This window comes from Microcaecilia unicolor, chromosome 1 (genome assembly GCF_901765095.1).
Source record: "Microcaecilia unicolor chromosome 1, aMicUni1.1, whole genome shotgun sequence".
In the NCBI taxonomy this organism is placed as follows: Eukaryota; Metazoa; Chordata; class Amphibia; order Gymnophiona; family Siphonopidae; genus Microcaecilia; species Microcaecilia unicolor.
Window position 1 is genome coordinate 623,215,078 of NC_044031.1, and position 18,583 is coordinate 623,233,660.

An 18,583-nucleotide genomic window follows, 5' to 3' on the forward strand; every position below is an offset into this window, starting at 1 on the left:
ATGGACTGTACAGATCTTTCTCCGAGGACAAGCAGGCTGCTTGTTCTCACTGATGGGGTGACGTCCACGGCAGCCCCTCCAATCGGAAACTTCACTAGCAAAGTCCTTTGCTAGCCCTCGCGCGCCCGCGCGCACCGCGCATGCGCGGCCGTCTTCCCGCCCGAAACCGGCTCGAGCCGGCCAGTCTTCTTTTGTCCGCACTCGGTACGGTCGTGTTTTCGCCGTGTCGAGCCCCGGAAAGTCGACCTCGCGCGTCCAATTTATTTGAGCGTGTTTTTTTCCTTCGGGAAAGTTTTCTCTTAGTCGGGAAGTGCTCCGGACCGGGTTTCGTGTAAATCCTCCCCGTACTTCCAGCTTTTTGCCCCGGTAAGTTTTCTTTCGTCGTCGGGGTAGGCCTCTTTTCGGCCTCGGTCGAGATTTTTCTCCCTCTAAATTTTGGTGCTTCAAATTTCGCCATTTCGGCTTTTGATTTCGCCGGCGTGATTTTTCCGCCCATGACATCGAAGCCTTCCAGCGGCTTCAAGAAGTGCACCCAGTGCGCCCGGGTTATCTCGCTCACTGATCGACACTCGTCGTGTCTTCAGTGTCTGGGGGCCGAGCACCGCCCTCAGAACTGCAGTCTGTGTTCCCTGCTTCAAAGGCGGACTCAGGTAGCGAGACTAGCCCAGTGGAACGTGTTGTTCTCGGGCTCTTCGTCGGCATCGGCACCGGGATCTTCGAGTGCATCGACGTCGTCAGCGTCCAGACCATCTTCCTCGGCCGCCCCTGCATCGAGTGCATCGAGGCATCGGGCCTCTGCATCGGCGCCGAGACATCGGGTAGCTGCATCGACGTCGGTGGTACCAGGACCTCGTCTGCTGATGTCGTCGGACGGTGGTGCATCGGGTGGAGTGCAGGTGAGGGCTGTCCATTCCCCTGCTGGTGGCGGTGAGCCCTCGGGTGGGTCTCCGCCTACCCTGAGGGCTCCTGCGGTACAGCCCCCCCGAGATCGACCTTCTTCAGTCTCGGCCCCGAGGAAGCGACGGATGGATTCGACGTCCTCCTCGTCGGTGCCGGGGAGCTCCGGTGACATGCTTCGGAAGAAATCGAAGAAGCATCGACACCGGTCTCCTCCCCGTGTCGGCACCGAGAGCTCTGGGTCGCCGAGGGATTCGGCACCCAGCAGGCATCGGCACCGAGAGGACCGCTCACCCTCTGTTCAGGAGGTGTCGATGCGCTCCGCTCTGGACAGCCCGGAACAGCCTCCACGCCCGGAACAGGTACTGACGTCGACGCCTGCATCGACCTCTCAGCCTTTCTCTGCAGCCACTCTAAACGAGAGCCTCCGGGCCGTTCTCCCAGAGATTCTGGGAGAGCTGTTGCGCCCTACCCCTCCGGTACCGGCGGTGCTTGCGCCTCCGGTACCGTCGAGCGTGGCGCCGGCTGGCCCATCGCCCAGGTTGAGGTCCCCGACGTCGGTACCGCGTGCGGTGCCGACCGCGGCTACCTCCCAGGAAGGCTCCCCGACCACGTCGGCGGAGGGAGCTTCGCCGATGCGGGCAAGGGAGTCTACCTCTCGACGCCCCCATCGTGGACGGGGTTCCACGGAGTCGAGCAGGGCGAGGTTGCAGACACAGGTCCGGGAACTTGTGTCTGACACCGAGGGTGAGGCCTCGTGGGAGGAAGAGGAAGATCCCAGATATTTCTCTGACGAGGAGTCTGAGGGTCTTCCGTCTGATCCCACTCCCTCTCCTGAGAGACAGCTTTCTCCTCCCGAGAGTCTGTCTTTCGCTTCCTTTGTCCGGGAGATGTCTACGGCCATCCCCTTCCCGGTGGTTGTGGAGGACGAGCCCAGGGCTGAAATGTTTGAGCTCCTGGACTATCCTTCTCCACCTAAGGAAGCGTCCACTGTTCCCTTGCACCATGTCCTGAAGAAGACATTGCTTGCGAACTGGACCAAGCCATTAACTAATCCCCACATTCCCAAGAAGATCGAGTCCCAGTACCGGATCCATGGGGACCCAGAGCTGATGCGCACTCAGTTGCCTCATGACTCTGGAGTTGTGGATTTGGCCCTAAAGAAGGCTAAGAGTTCTAGGGAACATGCTTCGGCGCCCCCGGGCAAGGACGCTAGAACCTTAGACTCCTTTGGGAGGAAGGCCTACCATTCCTCTATGCTCGTGTCCAAGATCCAGTCCTACCAGCTCTACACGAGCATACACATGCGGAACAATGTGCGGCAGTTGGCGGGCTTGGTTGATGCTCTTCCCCCTGAGCAAGCCAAGCCTTTTCAGGAGGTGGTCAGGCAGCTGAAGGCGTGCAGAAAATTCCTGGCCAGAGGAGTTTATGACACTTTTGATGTTGCGTCCAGGGCCGCTGCTCAAGGTGTGGTGATGCGCAGGCTCTCATGGCTGCGTGCCGCCGACCTGGAGAATAGACTCCAGCAGCGGATTGCGGACTCGCCTTGCCGTGCGGATAACATTTTTGGCGAAAAAGTCGAACAGGTGGTAGAGTCTCTCCACCAGCGGGACACCGCATTCGACAAGTTCGCCCGCCGGCAGCCTTCAGCTTCTACCTCTACAGGTAGACGATTTTTCGGGGGAAGGAAGACTGTTCCCTATACTTCTGGCAAGCGTAGGTACAATCCTCCTTCCCGACAGCCTGCGGCCCAGGCTAAGCCCCAGCGCGCTCGCTCTCGTCAGCAGCGTGCGACTCAGCAAGGCCCCGCGGCTCCCCAGCAAAAGCAAGGGGCGAGTTTTTGACTGGCTCCAGCAGAGCATAGCCGACATCCAAGTGTCAATGCCGGGCGACCTGCCTGTCGGAGGGAGGTTGAAAGCTTTTCACCAAAGGTGGCCTCTCATAACCTCCGATCAGTGGGTTCTCCAAATAGTCCGGCAAGGATACACCCTCAATTTGGCCTCAAAACCTCCAAATTGTCCTCCGGGAGCTCAGTCCTACAGCTTCCAGCACAAGCAGGTACTTGCAGAGGAACTCTCCGCCCTTCTCAGCGCCAATGCGGTCGAGCCCGTGCCATCCGGGCAAGAAGGGCTGGGATTCTATTCCAGGTACTTCCTTGTGGAAAAGAAAACAGGGAGGATGCGTCCCATCCTAGACCTAAGGGCCCTGAACAAATATCTCGTAAAAGAAAAGTTCAGGATGCTTTCCCTGGGCACCCTTCTCCCCATGATTCAGCAAAACGATTGGCTATGCTCTCTGGACTTGAAGGATGCCTACACACACATCCCGATACTGCCAGCTCACAGACAGTATCTGCGATTTCAGCTGGGCACACGCCACTTCCAGTACTGTGTGCTACCCTTTGGGCTCGCCTCCGCGCCCAGGGTGTTCACAAAGTGCCTAGCTGTGGTAGCAGCGGCGCTTCGCAGGCTGGGGGTGCACGTGTTCCCATATCTCGACGATTGGCTGGTGAAGAACACATCCGAGGCAGGAGCCCTGCAGTCCATGCAGATGACTATTCGCCTCCTGGAGCTACTGGGGTTTGTGATAAATTACCCAAAGTCCCATCTTCTCCCAGTGCAGAAACTCGAATTCATCGGAGCCCTGCTGGATTCTCGGACGGCTCGCGCCTATCTCCCAGAGGCGAGGGCCAACAACTTGTTGTCCCTCGTCTCGCGGGTGCGAGCGTCCCAGCAGATCACAGCTCGGCAGATGTTGAGATTGTTGGGCCACATGGCCTCCACAGTTCATGTGACTCCCATGGCCCGCCTTCACATGAGATCTGCTCAATGGACCCTAGCCTCCCAGTGGTATCAGGCCGCTGGGGGACTAGAGGACGTGATCCACCTGTCCACGAGTTTTCTCGAATCCCTGTATTGGTGGACGATTTGCTCCAATTTGACTCTGGGACGTCCCTTCCAAATTCCTCAGCCACAAAAAGTGCTGACCACGGATGCGTCTCTCCTGGGATGGGGAGCTCATGTCGATGGGCTTCACACCCAAGGAAGGTGATCCCTCCAAGAAAGCGATCTACAGATCAATCTTCTGGAGTTGCGAGCGATCTGGAACGCTCTGAAGGCTTTCAGAGATCGGCTGTCCCACCAAATTATCCAAATTCAGACAGACAATCAGGTTGCCATGTACTATGTCAACAAGCAGGGGGGCACCGGATCTCGCCCCCTGTGTCTGGAAGCCGTCAGCATGTGGCTCTGGGCTCGCCGTCAAGGCATGGTGCTCCAAGCCACATATCTGGCAGGCGTAAACAACAGTCTGGCCGACAGGTTGAGCAGGATTATGCAACCTCACGAGTGGTCGCTCAATCCCAGTGTGGTGCGACAGATCTTCCAGGCGTGGGGCACCCCCCGGGTGGATCTCTTCGCATCTCAAGTGAACCACAAGGTCCCTCAGTTCTGTTCCAGGCTTCAAGCCCACGGCAGACTGGCGTCGGATGCCTTCCTCCTGGATTGGGAGGAGGGACTGCTGTATGCTTATCCTCCCATCCCTCTGGTGGGGAAGACTTTGTTGAAACTCAAGCAAGACCGAGGCACCATGATTCTGATCGCTCCTTTTTGGCCGCGTCAGATCTGGTTCCCTCTTCTTCTGGAGTTATCCTCCGAAGAACCGTGGAGATTGGAGTGTTTTCCGACCCTCATCACGCAGGACGAAGGGGCCCTTCTGCATCCCAACCTCCAGTCTCTGGCTCTCACGGCCTGGATGTTGAGGGCGTAGATTTTGCCTCTTTGGGTCTGCCAGAGGGTGTCTCCCGTATCTTGCTTGCTTCCAGGAAAGACTCCACCAAGAGAAGTTACTTCTTTCATTGGAGGAGGTTTGCCGTCTGGTGTGACAGCAAGGCCCTAGATCCTCGCTCTTGTCCTACACAGACCCTGCTTGAATACCTTCTGCACTTGTCTGAGTCTGGTCTGAAGACCAACTCCGTAAGGGTTCACCTTAGTGCAATCAGTGCATACCATTACCAAGTGGAAGGTAAGCCGATCTCAGGACAGCCTTTAGTTGTTCGCTTCATGAGAGGTTTGCTTTTGTCAAAGCCCCCTGTCAAGCCTCCTACAGTGTCATGGGATCTCAATGTCGTTCTCACCCAGCTGATGAAACCTCCTTTTGAGCCACTGAATTCCTGCCATCCGAAGTACTTGACCTGGAAGGTCATTTTCTTGGTGGCAGTTACTTCGGCTCGTAGAGTCAGTGAGCTTCAGGCCCTGGTAGCCCAGGCCCCTTACACCAAATTTCATCACAACAGAGTAGTCCTCCGCACTCACCCTAAGTTTCTGCCAAAGGTCGTGTCGGAGTTCCATCTGAACCAGTCAATTGTCTTGCCAACATTCTTTCCCCGTCCTCATTCCTGCCCTGCTGAACGTCAGCTGCACACATTGGACTGCAAGAGAGCATTGGCCTTCTACCTGGAGCGGACACAGCCCACCAGACAGTCCGCCCAATTGTTTGTTTCTTTTGACCCCAATAGGAGGGGAGTGGCTGTAGGGAAACGCACCATATCCAATTGGCTAGCAGATTGCATTTCCTTCACTTACGCCCAGGCGGGGCTGGCTCTTGAGGGTCATGTCACGGCTCATAATGTTAGAGCCATGGCTGCGTCGGTAGCCCACTTGAAGTCAGCCTCCATTGAAGAAATTTGCAAAGCTGCGACGTGGTCATCTGTCCACACATTCACATCTCATTACTGCCTGCAGCAGGATACCCGACGCGACAGTCGGTTCGGGCAGTCAGTTCTTCAGAACCTGTTTGGGCTTTAGGATCCAACTCCACCCCCCGAGGGCCCTGTTTGTTCTGTTCCAGGCTGCACTCTCAGTTAGTTGGTAAATTTTTTAGGTCAATCTCAGTTATGTCCTCGCCGTTGCGAGGCCCAATTGACCATGGTTGTTGTTTTGAGTGAGCCTGGGGGCTAGGGATACCCCATCAGTGAGAACAAGCAGCCTGCTTGTCCTCGGAGAAAGCGAATGCTACATACCTGTAGAAGGTATTCTCCGAGGACAGCAGGCTGATTGTTCTCACAAACCCGCCCGCCTCCCCTTTGGAGTTGTGTCTTCCCTTGAAGTGTATTGTCTTGCTACATACTGGACTGGCCGGCTCGAGCCGGTTTCGGGCGGGAAGACGGCCGCGCATGCGCGGTGCGCGCGGGCGCGCGAGGGCTAGCAAAGGACTTTGCTAGTGAAGTTTCCGATTGGAGGGGCTGCCGTGGACGTCACCCCATCAGTGAGAACAATCAGCCTGCTGTCCTCGGAGAATACCTTCTACAGGTATGTAGCATTTGCTTTATCTTCCTTCATCTCCATGTTACTTTGTAATTATGTAAGTCTCAAGAAACAAGGCAAATGGTCCACAGTATACAAGATGGAGAAGAGAAGCAGACCTTTGAGAAAACAGTCTTTATTAACAGAGTCAAAAGAGACTGAAATAATACAAAATAATAATGGTTTTGTATTATTTTTGTATCTTTTGCCCCTGATGCAGCCATCTGGCGAAACATGGCCATGTTGAGCAACACTGACACTTGGGAGTCTTAAAGAGTTAATAAAGACTATTTTATTAAAGGTCTGCTGCTCTTCTGTGTTCTACATACTAGCAAGGGCAAACGTCTTTCACGCAAGAGAGCTATCACCTTCTGCCTGAAGCAGACTGAAGACATTAGGCAGTTCACACATCCCTTTATTGCTCTGTCCTCAAATAAAATTTTATGTATTAAAGTAGGAAACTAGACAAAGTGAAATGTTCACACATCTTATTTTCCTCAACAACCAGAATGGTAGTTTAGAGTTCACTGAGTTTGGCTTGATGCCAGTAGAGTGGACTTCTTCCAGATTCCCTGACATATAGACCATTTGATTTTCCTTTGGTGTCTCTCTGACACTTACTGCTCTCCTCCTTTTTCAGATTACAGCCCTAGGAATGTGACCTCCCCAGGAAGACTGGTAAGAAATTTCTCCACTGTGTGTGTGAGAGAGATGGTTTCTTAGTCTTTCATGCCTTCATTCTATAAATCTCTTCCTCATACTCTTCTCACACTTTGGTTCCTCTCCTTTTTATTCTGCATCTTCTGTCTCTCTCTCTCTCTCTCTCTACTTTAGCGTTTCTCTTGTTCTATGAACACTACCCACTTGTACTCTCCCCTAGTTGGACATTTCTACTTGTGGGGAAATGAATGTGGAGCACAGTGTCTCTCCATGGGATAGCATGAAAGATCTTAGTAACCCTGAGCATTTGGAGGATGAGATCACACCATAGTCACTGTTTCTTCATATCTTTCATCACAATAGAGAATTAATTCACAGGGCTGCCTTTTCTCTCCAAGGTACCTGCCACATGCTTGGCTCTACTAATAAACAAAGTGTGTTTGATTCCATAGTGTCAGAAGTGTCTCATGCCAGCTCAGTTTATTATCATAATCAGAGACATGTCTGTTGCTCAGCTCTGCTGTTCTTAAGCAAAGTATTTAGTATCATATTCACAAAAGTGTCCTACACTAAGGCAAAGTGTTTCATATCATGCTTGCAGAAGTGTCTCACATTGAGCGCCACCTCACTAAGGTAGTGTTTTGTATCATTCTCACAGAAAAGAGGGAAGGAGTTTTTGAAAGTCAAATCTAGGCTCTTAGGTAAAAAGTTGAATTCCAGAACCTTTAGGGTAGCATTCATAGAAGTGCTTTCTGTTCCACATGCAGAACCCAAGAGGCAGGCAGAGCTTGAGACACAATGCATGGATGAAATGATGATATAGGGAAGAGAGATTCAGATTTGTTTAGGAACTGGGCAACATTCTGGGTGATGGGGAACCTATTCTGGGTGGAACCAGGCTGCTAGCACTGATGTTTAAAAAAGGAGTTAGAGCAGCTTTTAAACACGTATCTGGGGGAAAGGAAGCATTCAGGATATTATCAAAACAGGGAAATTAGGGCATCTCAATAGAGAGGTTACAATAAAGGTGACTTTATGGGAAGAGTTGACAGAGATTAAAGATTTTATTGTCAGATGCTAAGTTTTGATTTCAATTACCCCAATATTAACTGGATAAATTGTCATATCAGGAAATGCTGGGGGTGGGAGCAGAGTTCATAGAGTAAATAAATGACTACTATGTGGAGCAGCTGGTTCAGGAACTGACAAGAGGGGGAACTATTCTAGATAGATCATCCTTAGTGGAATGCAGGACTTGGTGCAGGAGGTAACAGTTTTAGGGCCACTTGGCACTAATGATCATAACAGGATCAAATGTGAGTTAAAAATTAGAGTGAAGACACTAAGCGGTCCTTTTACAAAGGCATACTGAAAAATGGCTTGTGGTAGTGTAGGCGCGGGTTTTGGGCATGCGCCGATCCATTTTTTAGCACGCCTGTAAAAAAGGCCTTTTAAAATTTTTTGCCAAAAATGTACATGCAGCAAAATGAAAATTGCCATGTGTCCATTTTGGGTCTGAGAAATATGTAATTTATCCTTAAAATCGAGCGTGGTACCGGAAGATTGGAGGATGGCCAATGTAACGCTGATTTTTTTTAAAAGGTTCCAAAGGAGATCCAGGAAATTATAGACCAGTGAATCTGACGCCGGTGCCGTGCAAAATGGTAGAGACTATTATTAAGAGCAAAATTACAGAGCATATTCAAAAGCATGGATTAATGAGACAAAGTCAACATTAGTGAAGGGAAATCTTGCCTCACCAATCTACTACATTTCTTTGAAGGGGTGAACAAACATGTGGATAAAGGTGAGCCGGTTGATATTGTGTATCTGGATTTTCAGAAGACGTTTGACAAAGTACCTCATGAAAGACTCCAGAGGAAATTGGAGAGTCATGGGATAGGAGGTAGTGTTCTATTGTGGATTAAAAACTGGTTAAAAGATAGAAAACAGAGAGTAGGGTTAAATGGTCAGTATTCTCAATGGAGAAGGGTAGTTAGTGGGGTTCCCCAGGGCTCTGTGCTGGCACTGCTGCTTTTTAACATATTTATAAATGACCTAGAGATGGGAGTAACTAGTGAGGTAATTAAATTTGCTGATGACTCAAAGTTATTCAAAGTCGTTAAATCTACTACAACTACTACTTACTACTACTTAACATTTCTAGAGCGCTACTAGGGTTACGCAGCACTGTACAAAATAAACAAAGAAGGACGGTCCCTGCTCAAAGGAGCTTACAATCTAAAGAACGAAATGTCAAGTTGGGCAATCTAGATTTCCTGGGTAGAGGTTAGATGCCGAAGGCGACGTTGAAGAGGTGGGCTTTAAACAGAGATTTGAAGATGGGCAGGGAGAGGGCCTGGCGTATGGCCTCGGGGAGTTTGTTCCACGCGTTGGGTGAGGCGAGACAGAAAGGGCGGAGCCTGGAGTTGGCGGTGGTGGAGAAGGGTACTGAAAGGAGGGATTTGTCTTGAGAGCGGAGGTTACGGGTAGGAACGTAAGGGGAGATGAGGGTTGAGAGGTAAGGAGGGGCTGCAGATCGAGTACATTTGTAGGTTAGTAGCAGAAGCTTAAATTGAGGTACCTGATCGGAAGCCAATGAAGTGACTTGAGAAGAGGGGTGATATGAGTGTATCGGTTCAGGCGGAAGATAAGACGTGCAGCAGAGTTCTGAACGGATTGAAGGGGGGATAGGTGGCTAAGTAGGAGACCAATGAGGAGTAGGTTGCAATAGTCAAGGCGAGAGGTAACGAGAGCGTGGATGAGTGTTCGGGTGGTGTGCTCAGAGAGGAAAGGGCGGATTTTGCTAATGTTATAGAGGAAGAAGCGACAGGTCTTGGCTATCTGTTGGATATGCGCAGAGAAGGAGAGGGAGGAGTCGAAGATGACACCGAGGTTGCGGGCAGATGAGACGGGAACGATGAGGGTGTTATCAACCGAAATAGAGAGTGGAGGTAGAGGGGAAGTGGGTTTGGGTGGGAAGACAAGAAGTTCGGTCTTGGCCATGTTCAGTTTCAGGTGGCGGTTGGACATCCATGCAGCAATGTTGGATAAGCAGGCCGAAACTTTGGCCTGGGTTTCCGCAGTGATGTCAGGTGTGGAGAGATAAAGCTGGGTGTCGTCAGCATAGAGATGATACTGGAAGCCATGAGACGAGATCAGGGAGCCCAGGGAGGATTGTGAAAAATTGCAAGCGGACCTTACGGGACTGGGCATCTAAATGGCAGATGACATTTAATGTGAGCAAGTGCAAAGTGATGCATGTGGGAAAGAGGAACCCGAATTATAGCTATGTCATGCAAGGTTCCGCGTTAGGAGTCATGGGCCAAGAAAGGGATCTAGGTGTCGTCGTTGATGATACGTTGAAACCTTCTGCTCAGTGTGCTGCTGCGGCTAAGAAAGCAAATAGAATGTTAGGTATTATTAGGAAAGGAATGGAAAACAAAAATGAGGATGTTATACTGCCTTTGTATCACTCCATGGTGCGACCGCACCTTGAATATTGTGTTCAATTCTGGTCGCCGCATCTCAAAAAAGATATAGTGGAATTAGAAAAGGTGCAGAGAAGGGCAACGAAAATGATAAAGGGGAAGGGACAACTTCCCTATGAGGAAAGGCTAAAGTGGCTAGGGCTCTTCAGCTTGGAGAAAAGGCGGCTGAGGGGAGATATGATAGAGGTCTATAAAATAATGAGTGGAGTTGAACGGGTAGATGTGAAGCATCTGCTCACGCTTTCCAAAAATACTAGAACTAGGGGGCATGCGATGAAGCTACAATGTAGTAAATTTAAAACGAATCAGAGAAAAGTTCTCTTCAGTCAACGTATAATTAAACTCTGGAATTTGTTGCCAGAGAATGTGGTAAAGGCGGTTAGCTTAGCGGGGTTTAAAAAAGGTTTGGACGGCTTCCTAAAGGAAAAGTCCATAGACCGTTATTAAATGGACTTGGGATAAAGCCACTATTTTTGGGATAAGCGGTATAAAATGTTTTGTACATTTTTGGGATCTTGCCGGGTATTTGTGACCTGGATTGGCCACTATTGGAAACAGAATGCTGGGCTCGATGGACCTTTTGTTCTTTTCCAGTATGGCAATACTTACGTACTTTTTATTTGAATATTTTTACTGCTGTAATTGCCTGTTGCTCATGTTTGGTTTATTCTTACTGTATACTGCTTTGAGTGAATTCCTTCAAAAAGGCAGTAAATAAATCCTAATAAATAATAAAAAGAGAATTTGAAGAAAACCTTGCTGTACTTTTCAGGTACACTAGAAGCAGAAAGCTTATAGTTGGACCATTAAATCATCACAGAGTCAAAAGGACACTCAGGGAGGGGAGACAAATTCTTTGCTTCAGTCCTTCCGGAGGAAGATGAGAGAGAGCTACCCATACCAGAATTGGTATTTAAATATGACCATTCGGAGAAACTGCAACAAGTCTTAGTGAACATGGAAGACGTGGGCCCTAAAGTGACTGACTGGGTTAGGAACTGGTTGAGTGGAAGGTGACAGACAGTAGTCATAAATGGAGCTCTCTCTAAAGAAAGGGATGTTACCAGTGGTGTACCACAAGGTTCGGTTCTTGGGCCAGTTCTTTTTAACATTTGTATAAGCATTATTGCTGAAGGGCTGTCTGGTAAGGTTTGCCTGTTTGTGGATGATGCCAAAATCTGCAATAGACACACCTGATGGTGTGGATAACATGAGGAAGAATGGCGGAAAATTGGCAGCTAAGATTAAATGCTAGAAAATGCAGGGTCATGCGTTTGAGCTGCAATAACCCAAGGGAGCGGTACACTTTAAGGGGTGAAGAACTTTTGTGCACAAAGAGGAGTGGGACTTGGGTGTGATTGTATGTAATGTCCTTAAGGTGACTAATAAGGTAGAGAAGACAACGGCAAAAGCTTGAAGGATGATCTGGTGCATAGGGAGAAGAATGGCCAGTAGGAAAAAGGAGATGGTGATGCCCCTGTATAAAACTCTAGTGAGACCTCATTTAGAATATTGTGTACAATTCTGGAGACCACACCTTCAAAAAGACATATGTGGGTACCAATGACATAGGAAAATGGGGGAGAGAGGTTCTGGAAGCCAAATTTAGGCTCTTAGGTAGAAAGCTGAAATCCAGATCCTCCAGGGTAGCATTTTCAGAAATGGTCCCTGTAACATGCGCAGGACCCAAGAGGCAGGCAGAGCTCTGCAGTCTCAATGTGTGGTTGAGGCGGTGGTGCAAGGATGAGGGATTTAGATTTGTAGGGAACTGGAAAACTTTCTGGGGCAGGAGGAGCCTGTTCCAAAAGAATAGACTCCACCTTACCCTGGGATGGAACCAGGCTGCTGATCCAACTTTTAAATAGGAGATAGAGCAGCTTTTAAACTAAAATGGGGGGGGGGGGGGGGCAGTCACCCAGGAGCTTGTTCAGTGTGGACTATCTTTGAAGGCTACTTTTGAAAGAAGACACTTAGGAAATCCCAATAGAGAGGTTTCAATAATGATGAAATAAAGCCAGGAGTGTTTAATGGGAGAACAGAGAAAAAGGATGCAAATTATCCCTGTCAACTTCAAAGCAGCTCGTAGATGCTAAGAAAAAAAAACACAATTTGAAGTGTCTATATACAAATGCTAGAAACCTAAAAAAGAAATGGGAGACTTGGGAGTATATATCACTAAATGAAGAGGTAGATCTAATAGACATTTCAAAGACATGGTGAAAGAAGGACACTCAATGGGACACTGTATTATCAGGGTACAAGTTATATCACAATGATAGAGTGGATCAAATTGGAGGGTCCCTGTTCCATGCGCAGGACCCAAGAGGCAGGCAGAGCTCTGCAGTCTCAACGTGTGGTTGAGGCGGTGGTGCAAGGATGAGGGATTTAGATTTGTAGGGAACTGGAAAACTTTCTGGGGAAGGAGGAGCCTGTTCCAAAAGGATAGACTCCACCTTACCCAGGATGGAACCAGGCTGCTGATTCAACTTTTAAAAAGGAGATAGAGCAGCTTTTAAACTAAATTGGGGGGGGGGGGAGCAGTCACCCAGGAGTTTGTTTGGTGTGGACTTATCTTTGAAGGATACTATTGAAAGAGGACACTTAGGAAATCCCAATAGAGAGGTTTCAATAATGGTGAAATAAAGCCCAGGAGTGTTTAATGGGAGAACAAAGTAAAGGATGCAAATTATCCCTGTCAACTTCAAAGCAGCTCATAGATGCTAGGAAAAAAAAACACAGTTTGAAGTGTCTATATACAAATGCTAGAAGCCTAAAAAATAAATGGGAGACTTGGGAGTGGCGGTGGGAGGCAGGGCTGGTGGTTGGGAGGTGGGGATAGTGCTGGGCAGACTTATACGGTCTGTGCCAGAGCCGGTGGCGGGACGGGGTGGGTGGTTGGGAGGTGGCGATAGTGCTGGGCAGACGTATACGGTCTGTGCCCTGAAAAAGACAGGTACAAATCAAGGTAAGGTATACACAAAAAATGGCACATGTGAGTTTATCTTGTTGGGCAGACTGGGTGGACCGTGCAGGTCTTTTTCTGCCGTCATCTACTATAGTAACATAGTAGATGACGGCAGAAAAAGACCTGCACGGTCCATCCAGTCTGCCCAACAAGACAACTCGTGTGCTACTTTTGTGTATACCCTACTTTGATTTGTACCTGTGCTCTTCAGGGCACAGACCGTATAAGTCTGCCCAGCACTAGCCCTGCCTCCCAACCACCGGCTCTGGCATAGACCGTATAAGTCTGCCCAGCACTATCCCCGCCTCCCACCACCGGCTCTGGCACAGACCGTATAAGTCTGCCCAGCGCTATCCTTGCCTCCCAACCTCCAGTCCCGCTTCCCACCACTGGCTCTGGCACAGACCGTATAAGTCTGCCCCGCACTATCCCCGCCTCCCAACCTCCAGCCCTGCCTCCCACTACCGGCTCTGCTATCCAATCTCGGTTAAGCTCCTGAGGATCCTTTCCTTCTGAACAGGATTCCTTTATGTTTATCCCACGCATGTTTGAATTCCGTTACCGTTTTCCTCTCCACCACCTCCCATGGGAGGGCATTCCAAGCATCCACCACTCTCTCCGTGAAGAAATACTTCCTGACATTTTTCTTGAGTCTGCCCCCCTTCAATCTCATTTCATGTCCTCTCGTTCTACCGCCTTCGTATCTCCGGAAAAGGTTCGTTTGCGGATTAATACCTTTCAAATATTTGAACGTCTGTATCATATCACCCCTGTTTCTCCTTTCCTCCAGGGTATACATGTTCAGGTCAGCAAGTCTCTCCTCATACGTCTTGTTACGCAAATCCCATACCATTCTCGTAGCTTTTCTTTGCACCGCTTCGATTCTTTTTACATCATTAGCAAGATACGGCCTCCAAAACTGAACACAATACTCTAGATGGGGCCTCACCAACGACTTATACAGAGGCATCAACACCCCTTTTCTTCTGCTGGTCACACCTCTCTCTATACAGCCCAACAACCTTCTAGATACAGCCACCGCCTTGTCACACTATGTTACTATATATCACTAAACGAAGAGGTAGATCTAATAGACTTCTCAAAGACATGGTGAAAGGAGGACACTCAATGGGACACTATTATCAGGGTACAAATTATATCACAATGATAGAGTGGATCAAATTGGAGGGGAGGTTGTGCTATATGTTAAAGAGGGAATTGAGTCAAACAAAATAATCAATCTACATGAAACAGCAGCATGGAATCCTTGTGGATAAAAATTCCATGTGTGGAGGGAAAGAGTATCCTGGTAAGCATGTACTGCCGCCCAGCAGGACAGAAAGAACAGACAGGTGAACAAATGTTTACATTACAATAATGACTGATTTCAATTACCCCAATTTTGACTGGATAAATGCTACATCAGGGAGTGCTAGGGGAATAAAATTCTTACATGTAATAAATGACTGCTTCTTGGAGAAACTGGTCCAGGAACTGACAAGAAGGAGAGGTATTTTAGATCTAGTCCGTAGTGGAATACAGGGCATGGTATGAGAGGTAGCGGTGTTCAGTCTGCTGGGAAACAGTGATCATAACATGATCAAATGCAAGCTGATATCTGGTGTGAAGTCACTAAAGAAATCTACTGTAGCAACATTCAATTTTCGAAAGGGTGACTATGACAAAATGAGGAAAATGGTTAAAAAGAAGCTGAAAGGGTTGGCTGCAAAGGTTAGGACTTTAAATCAGGCATAGACATTGTTTAAAAATACCATTGTGGAAGCCCAGACCAGATATTTTCCATGTATTAACAAAGGTGAAAAAAAGAGCGAACAACAGTGGTCATAAGGTGAAGTGAAAGAGACTATTAGAGCCAAAAGAGCATCCTTCAAAGAATGGAAAAAGGATCCAAATGAAGAAAATAAGAAGCAACATAAGCAGTGTCAAGCTAGAAGCAAAGCACTGATAAAGAAGGCTAAAAGAGAATAAGAAGACAAAATTGCTGAGGAGACAAAAACTCATAGTAACACTTTTTTCAGGTACATCAGAAGCAGAAAGCCTTTGAGGGAATCTTTGGGACCGTTAGATCAGGAAGGGGCATCTAGGGAGGACAAGGCCATAGTGGAGAGATTGAATGAATTCTTTGCGTTGGTCTTTACAGAAGAAGATGTAAGAGATCTACCTGTACCAGAAATGGTTTCAAAGGTGACAATGTGGAGGAGCCGAAAGAAATCTTGGTGAACCTGGAAGGTGTACTGAGCCTAATTGACAAGTTAAAGAGTGATAAATCACCTGGACTGGATGTCATACACCCCAGGAATGGCTGCCTAAACTGCCAGAGCGGACACATCAAAGCTACTTTCTAGCAATGTCTCCAAATGACGATCCTAAACATTTTTAAGAGCAGTCCCACCATCGACTGACACTGCATTGCGCTTTGTGACCGCCAAAAATACGGCGTCCACTGTAGGGGGCTTCAGAAGGACTCTGTCAGCTTCCGGAACCAGGTAAAGATGAACTATCGACTTGGTCGGTCTAAAAACAATCCGGAGCATCCCACTGGGCTTTGATAACGTCCCTGATATCCTGATGCATGGGAAAAGTCTTATCCAGCTTATGGACTCCCTTCAATAAGAGATCCACTTTATGAGAGGGTTCCGCCACTTTAGCTTCCTCCTTCTCGAAACGCAGCGTAGAAGCTACCAACGAGATTAGCTCCTGAAGGTCCTCCTTGTGAAAAATGCACAGAACAGAAGGATCGTCACCTGGAACAAGGGGATCCGTCCCAGAATATTGAGCGAGCTCAGAGAGATTCTGGAGGGTCCTCTTAAAGATTTGTTTAATAAATCCCTGGAGACGGGAGAGGTTCTGTGGGATTGGAGAAGAGCATATGTGGTTCCTTTTCACAAAAGTGGTGACAGAGAAGAAGCTAGAAACTACAGGCCAGTAATTCTCACATCAGGTTTTGGAAAAGTAATGGAAGTGATGCCTAAGGAAAGGATAGTGAATTTCTTTGGAATCCAGTAGGTTACAAGATCTGAGACGACAAGGTTTTACCAAAGGTAAATCGTGCCAAACGAATCTGATTGAATTAACTGGGTGACCAGAGAATTGGATCAAGGATGTGCGTTAGATGTAATCTTAGATTTCAGCAAAGCCTTTGACATGGTTCCTCATAGGATGCTCTTGAATAAATTTGACAGGCTGAAGTTAGGAGCCAAAGTGATGAACTGGATTAGGAACTGGTTGACAGACAGACGCCAGGAGGGTCGTAGTTCATGGAATTCAATCAGAGGAAGGAAAGGTGAGTAGTGGAGTTCCTCAGTGATCGGTGCTGGGGCCAGTTCTGTTCGATATATTTGTGAGCAATATTGCCGAAGGTTTAGAAGGTAAGGTTTGCCTTTCTGTGGATGATACCAAGATTTGTAACAGAGTGAACACCCTGGAGGGAGTGGAAAACATGAAAAAGGATAAAAGTTGGAAGAATGGTCTCTTGTTGGGCAATTAAAATTCAATGCAAGGAAGTGCATAATGATGAACTTAAGGAGTAGAAATCCAAGGGGGCCTTATTTGTTAGGCAGTATATGCACAAACAGGGAGAGGGACCTTGAGGTGATAGTATCTGAGGATCTGAAGGTGACAAAACAGTGTGACAAGGTGGTGGCTGTAGCCAGAAGGATGCTAGGCTGTATAGAGAGAGGCATAACTAGCAGAAGGAAGGAGGTGTGGATGCCCCTGTACATTTGGCATATTGTGTTTAGTTTTGGAGGCTGTATCTTGCTAAAGATGTAAGAAGACTTGAAGCGGTCTGGAGGAAGGTGACAAAAATGGTATGGTGCTTGCACCAAAAGACCTATGAGAAGAGACTAGAAGACCTGAATATGTATACCCTATAGGAGAGGAGGGACAGGGGAGATATGATGCAGCCGTTTAAATACTTGAAAGGTATTAATAAAGAAACAAATATTTTCCAGAGAAGGGAAAATGGTAAAACTATAGGACATGAATTTAGGTTGTGGGGTAGTAGACTTAGGAGTAAATTCTTAGTCAGAAAATTCTTTTTCACAGATAGGGTGGTTGATGCCTGGAATGCCCTTCCGAGGCAGGTGGTGAAGAAAAGAATGGTGGTGGAATTCAAAAAGGCATGGGATGAACACAGAGTATCTCTAGTTGGAAAATTAATGATATAAATAACAAAAGGGTTGCATATGTGTTTGCATGTTAAGTGGTGCTTAGATGGTAACTCTAGCTGTAAAAACTAAGGTCGTGTTAGGCTGGCTTGTACGGTCTGGGTCCTGCATATAGCAATCCAGTTTAGGATGGTCTCAGGAGGGCTTCGAATGACTCCAAATTACTGGAGTGTGAGGACAGTGCCGGGACCACTTTTATGGTCTGTGTCTGCAGTTGACATGACAGATTCAGATAGGTTGGAGTGGACTTTGACGACAACGCCAGTAGCTGGAACATAAGGACAGAGCCAGGTGGACTTCTACAGTCTATGTCCCAGAAACACCAAAGAAAGACCTTGATCAAGTGTATAATCTCACATTCATTGCTGATTTAATCTTGAATTTAATCTTGTATTGATTAATGTGACTGTTGGACAGAATGGATGGACTGTTGAGGTCTTTATCTGCCATCATTTACTATGGTACCCTACCAAACTATAACAGCACTAACTCCCAGGTCAAGAAGAACTACAACCTTGCACGTGAAAAGGCAGCACTGTAAATATTCCACTGGACCCTAAAACACCAGTAAACTACCTAGTGAAAAAAAATAAATAAAACAAATAGGACTGCAACAAGATCTCTATGCAAATACTATGTGCTAGCAGAATACTGCACCTTGGTCACACATTAAAAACACACGACACTACAGAAATGACACAAAGGACCGGAAATCAATAAAAGACATGAAGGCAAAAAACTGAACTGGAAACCTCAATAAGTCATTGCATACAGCAATATTAGAGAAATTGAAACTGAAATGCAAAATGTCACAGATTCACATTTACAAAAACTGATATATTCCAATTAATAAATTCTGAATAAAATACTTTTTTCTTCCGTTGTCTGAGCATTTTATTTTTCTATTCACTTTGGTCCCAGTATCTGTTTTATGCTTTTCTATGTGTTTTTTTTTTAATTGTCTGTGCAGTGTCTCCTGTCCATTTGACATTTTTTCTCTCTCCATGTCCACCATCCTCCTGTGTCCTTACATGTCCTGTCCACCATCTCCCCTCTGTGGACCTGTCCCTATCGTTT

At 47.7% G+C, this 18,583-nt stretch overlaps 1 protein-coding gene across 1 annotated transcript in view; it reads left to right on the forward strand.

The window, feature by feature from the left end:
• SCRIB (scribble planar cell polarity protein) overlaps nt 1-18,583 on the forward strand; it is a 630,584-nt gene that overhangs the window by 601,570 nt on the left and 10,431 nt on the right. The window contains 1 exon segment of the mRNA XM_030220397.1: nt 6,841-6,878. Within this exon segment, the coding sequence (XP_030076257.1) occupies nt 6,841-6,878 (38 nt within the window).